We start from the raw sequence: 5,000 nt of genomic DNA, 5'->3' as shown, positions 1-5,000 counted from the left end.
TTTATAAAATGTGAATATTTAGGCTCAGAATGGGGTTAAAGTTGTGGTCCACAGGGTAAAGCACTGGAAACATGGCAGGATTGTGCCACCTGTTTGTTGTATGTGAATAATTTTAATGTCGAAAACACGTTGCAGAAAATATAAAATAACTTCATTATTCTGATTACATTCAAACGAAAAAAAGGGGCCACTCTTTTATTGGACTACTTTTACGAAGATTGTCGGGTCCTAAGGCTCTGATTGGGCGTCCGTGTTGTCAGTCAAATCTCGTCCCACTGGCCCACTCTCCATTGGCGGTTTCTGCTGTCAATCATCGGAGAGGCGGCCCGCAGCTCCTCCTGTCGCTGATGGGAAAAAAGAGAAAGTTTCCAAGATGGCGGCGGAGACCTGCCTGTCCGCTGGAAAACAATAGAAGCAGCCGAGGGACAGTTAGCTTGTTGTTACTGACGAGCCCGCTCTGAAAACCTCACGGCCCGACTCAGGCTCGGCCCGGGGGGAGGATCATTCACGGGCGGCGACTCGGGAGGAATATAGTCAAAAGTATGACGGTATATTTAATGGTTTCAGGCTAGCCCACCTTAGCTAGTCTAGCTATCGTTAGCGGCTAACGGCTAAAGCAGTGTTAGCAGCTCGCGGCGGAGGATCAGCTGTTGGACAGATGCTGTAGAGGAGCGGCGCTGGCACAGTAAGTGGTCCAAACTACACGAAGCTTCACATGCGTCCGGGCCGGGCCGGGCCGAGCCGAGCCGAGCCGAGCCGGCGGGTCTCCGCGGTTCCGACTGACGTCAGAGCGACTTAGAGAAAGCGCACCAAGTTGTTAGCATCTTAGCTCCTGGTCCGCTAACCAGCTAGCTCCGACACGGAGCGTAAATAAAGTTTAGAAGTTGTGAAGCGGATTAATCTGTCGGTCCGGACCGAGACCGGACCGGACCGGACCGGACCGGGCCGGAGCCGGCGGAGCGGAGCCGCTCGGCTCGGTGAGAACCAGCTGAACGACCGCTCGGAGCTTTTTCAGGAATCTCGCCGCTCCAGGTTGAATTCCGAGTTGAGGAATGTGCTCGCTCCACCGGCCCGCCGGAGTCCACTCACAAACCCGCACACTTCTCTTTACTGGCGGGGAAATGCAGAATAAAAGCACTCCGAGTTTGTGGAGGAAGTAGGGGGGTGTAGGCTGTGTTCGGGTTAGTTCGGCGGTGTGAGCCGTTTGATTCGGGCTGAACTCGGACGGGATGCGGCTCCAGCTGGACTCCGGTACCGATGGTTCTCACTCTTAGATGAGCCGCTGCGCTGAATGGACCTTCGTGTTACAGTCGGCTGGTTGAGATTCACACCAAAGAAACCTTAACTTCCTCTTCGGCGGTGACTGAAGGCCGTTAGCGAGACAAAGGTCCTCCATGGAGCCGGCGCAGGAGGCCGTGTAGAGGGCGAGGGGTGGACAGACGCCCGGGGACAGGAAACACACATTCTGCTTTTTATGGACAAACCTGAGCCGGGAGGTTACTGCGAGTCTGTATTGATGATGGCGGATTTTGTTACACCGCGACACAGCGCGGTGATGGAGAGGCTCCGCCGGAGGATCGAGCTCTTCCGGCAGCATCACAACAGCTGCGAGAGCCGCTACGAGGGCGCGACGCTGGAGCGGCTGGAGCTGGAGAGGCAGCAGACCTTCGCCCTGCACCAGCGCTGCCTGCAGGCCAAGGCCAAGCGGTCCAACAAGCACCGGCAGCCCCAGACCAGCGGCGACCAGGCCGGCCAGAGAGCGCCGGGTGGAGGAGGAGGAGGAGGAGGAGGAGGCGGCGGGAGCGCGGAGCACGGGGAGAGCGGAGGGACGGCGGCGGAGCAGCAGAGCCGCAACAGCACCCTGATAGCGGTAAGTGAGCACTGAACAGCTGGAAGAACACAAACACACGAAGCGGTGACAGCTGCAGGAGCTCAGAGACCAGTCTGTCCTGTCAGCTCTAATAACACCGGGACAGACAGCGGTTTCACCCCATGTCACTCTGAGACGGTCTGCGGTGGCTGATGGGAGCTTTACTCAGGTGATGATGGTCTGACATTAAAAATGCAGCATGATACTCGGGCCGGAAACTAGCTGTTTCACATGCAGCCGTAATAACCCGTACCGCACTCTTTAAACATGATATAGAGACATAAAGCAGCTGGAGAAGATTCATGTTGGGTCATTAGTTCTATATGGTTTGTCACAAGTTACAAAAGGACGGCACGGTGGTGCAGTGGTTAGCACCGTCACCTCACAGCAAAAAGGTTCCGGGTTTGAATCCGGTCCTGGGCCTTTCTGTGCAGAGTTTGCATGTTCTCCCTGTGCTTGCGTGGGTTCTCTCCGGGTTCTCCGGCTTCCTCCCATCATCCAAAACATGCACCTCAGGTCAGGTTACCTGGCGCCCCCGCTAGTGGCAGCCTGCTGCAGCACCTCCCCCCTGAGAGCCCCCCCTGCTGTAGTGAAGACATTTCCCCTCGGGGATTAATAAAGTGTATAAAATCAAAATTCAACTGATATTCATCCTACGGTGTCAATTTTATGCTTATTTGGTGAAATATTTGAAACTGAATTATTGTGGAGTTATACGTCATAATATTCAAGGACGTCTCCTGGTTTCTGGAGGGTTTAGATTACCGTGGCGGCTGATAAAACTCCTCGTTTTCATGTAATTTTGGACTATTATCGTCCCAGTATATTGATTTTAAAAAGTGCACCATCTCTCGTAAAAATAATAACCACCAAATATTATTAAAACAAAGTTTATAGTGAAGCTGTAGTTGCTGTGAAAAAAAACCACTTGGTGCTGCAACCTCAGTGTTATAATGGTCAGAAAAACACTGGTGTTTGTGTTTCCATGTAAATTCCGAAATAATAAATTGTCTCAGTGAAGAAACTGATGATGGATGAAATAATCGAAGTTCATTGATGCAGAAAACACAAACATTCAACTCAGTGCAACAGCTCAGAGATGTTAAAGGAAGAGTTCTGGTGTTTCTAATGATGGACAGGTTTATAGTTTTTATCACAGTGGAACTAAACATCAGATGACAGCATGTTCTTCTGCAGGAAGACCAAACACATCTTTAAATAACATGCACCAATCAATTCATTAGAGAGGAGACGGCGTCAACATTAAAACATCTACATTTTAAATTTCATCAACACATGAACATTTCCAGGTGTTTTATTCACGGAGATCTGCTCAGAGAAACAACATCCTTTACTTTCTTTTAATTAGACGCTGCTGACAGACAGACACATTTATGACATCATTAGTTCACGATCAGGACGCTTTACATAGACGCAGCTTAAACCTGCTGTCTCTTTAAACTGGAACAATGTTCACTGGATCCTTGTATTTATTTATGCATTTTTTGTGTGTCTGCGTTGTCAGACAGCTGAACGAGGATGAATTCATAAATTATTAATGTGCCATAAACTCTGCATGTTAACTAAAACTCTGCTGATTAAATCACCTCGTCCTCTGAAATCAACATTAATCAGATTATTGACGACGCCTCTGCCGTGCGTCTGTTTAAATCGAAGAGTCGGAGGTGATCGCTCGGTTTTAGATGGTTGTGGACGCGCTGAAACCTCCAGCAGGTGTTTTCACGTTTCCACCCTGAAGAAGCTTCGTGGTGTCTGTGAGGCTTCGGTCAGAGCCGATCACACCGATCGATCGCTGAGCAGTGAGTGACACACGTGTTGTGACCACTGAGGAGGTTCTCGTGGTTTTTACAGAAGTTCTACAAGTCCCTAAAAAGGTTTCTGTGTCTCTTGAGTACGGGATTTTCTTTGTGGTGACTACGAGTTGTTAGAACCTTAAAGGTTCTGATGGGTTTTGAGGAGGTGTTCGGTTTCCTTTTAGATATCCTGGTGTTCTCTGACGGGTTCTTGGGGGTCCTTAAAGGTTCTGAGGACCTTCTTCATCGGTTTTAATGTGTTAAAAAGGCAGATTTTGGGGTCTGTTATGCAGTTGAAGTTTCTTCAGCCGTGTTGGACAGGAGTACAAAGGCAGTGTGTATCTGTGTGTGTGTGTGTGTGTGTGTGTGTGTGTGTGTGTGTGTGTGTGTGTGTGTGTGTGTGTGTGTGTGTGTGTGTGTGTGTCTGCCTGACAAACACTGGCCGGCCTGCTGGAGTCCTGAGAGGTGACTCAGTGTGAACAGAACAACCCCCCCCCCCCCCCACCCGCCACACACACACACACACACACACACCACACACACACACACACACACACACCCCCAGCTGACTCACCGCTCTGTGTGTCGCCGCTCGGTACGAAAACACTCAGGAAACGGCAGCCTCCCATTGGCTGCTCCTGATGTCAGCAGTGATGTCACAGAGCGGCATCTGTGTCTGTAAGATGATATAAATCTGTTCAAAGCTACAAATATGTTGAGTCAGAAGTTTGTCAGTGCATCAAAACTTTCAGTACTTTCACACATCAAGCTGAAATCACATCACCTGTAAAAAGAAGCAGCACGTGCCAAATTAAAATGTTTTATTATTTAATTTTTTGAATAGTTTCACTGTAAAACAAGAAGAAGAAAATCCTCTGATCTGCATATTCAGTCTTATTTTATTATGGACATAAAAAACTGAATTAATTCATATTTATAAATTTAATAGTACAGTTCTTCGTTAGTTGGAGCCATAAATCAGGGTTATGTGATGTTTACATGAAATTTACTTCGAGGGAAGTAAATAAATCCAAAACAGCTGCTGCAGAATAATTGTATTATTTAATAACGTGTTTTTTTTTTTAATGGGAAGAAGTACTTTGATTTTAACGAGATGAATAACCTCAATCAGATGAAAGCAAACATTTATTTGTCTATTCATAATGATTCCATTGATCTATTGACATAAACTTGAATCCAGTACTTTATGACTTAGTGATGCCGATATATTAACTCATATTCACTTTTACACTTAATGTCAAATATAAATGAACAAGAGGATTATTGTCACTGCTGATAAATCCGCTCATTGTTTC

The 5,000-nt window shown here is 47.7% G+C and overlaps 1 protein-coding gene across 1 annotated transcript in view; it reads left to right on the top strand.

Annotated features, from left to right (window-relative positions):
- The first annotated feature begins 375 nt into the window (after window positions 1–375).
- Window positions 376–5,000, top strand: part of maml1 (mastermind-like transcriptional coactivator 1) — a 17,259-nt gene continuing 12,634 nt past the window's right edge. The window contains 1 exon segment of the mRNA XM_069143933.1: window positions 376–1,870. Coding sequence (XP_069000034.1) covers window positions 1,475–1,870 — 396 coding nt within the window. The 5' untranslated portion in view covers window positions 376–1,474.

The sequence above is a fragment of the Embiotoca jacksoni genome, unplaced genomic scaffold, assembly GCF_022577435.1.
Source record: "Embiotoca jacksoni isolate LCO1_2020_lvr unplaced genomic scaffold, fEmbJac1.0.p SCAF_117, whole genome shotgun sequence".
Classification (NCBI taxonomy): domain Eukaryota; kingdom Metazoa; phylum Chordata; class Actinopteri; family Embiotocidae; genus Embiotoca; species Embiotoca jacksoni.
This window is presented reverse-complemented; position numbering and strand designations above follow the sequence as displayed.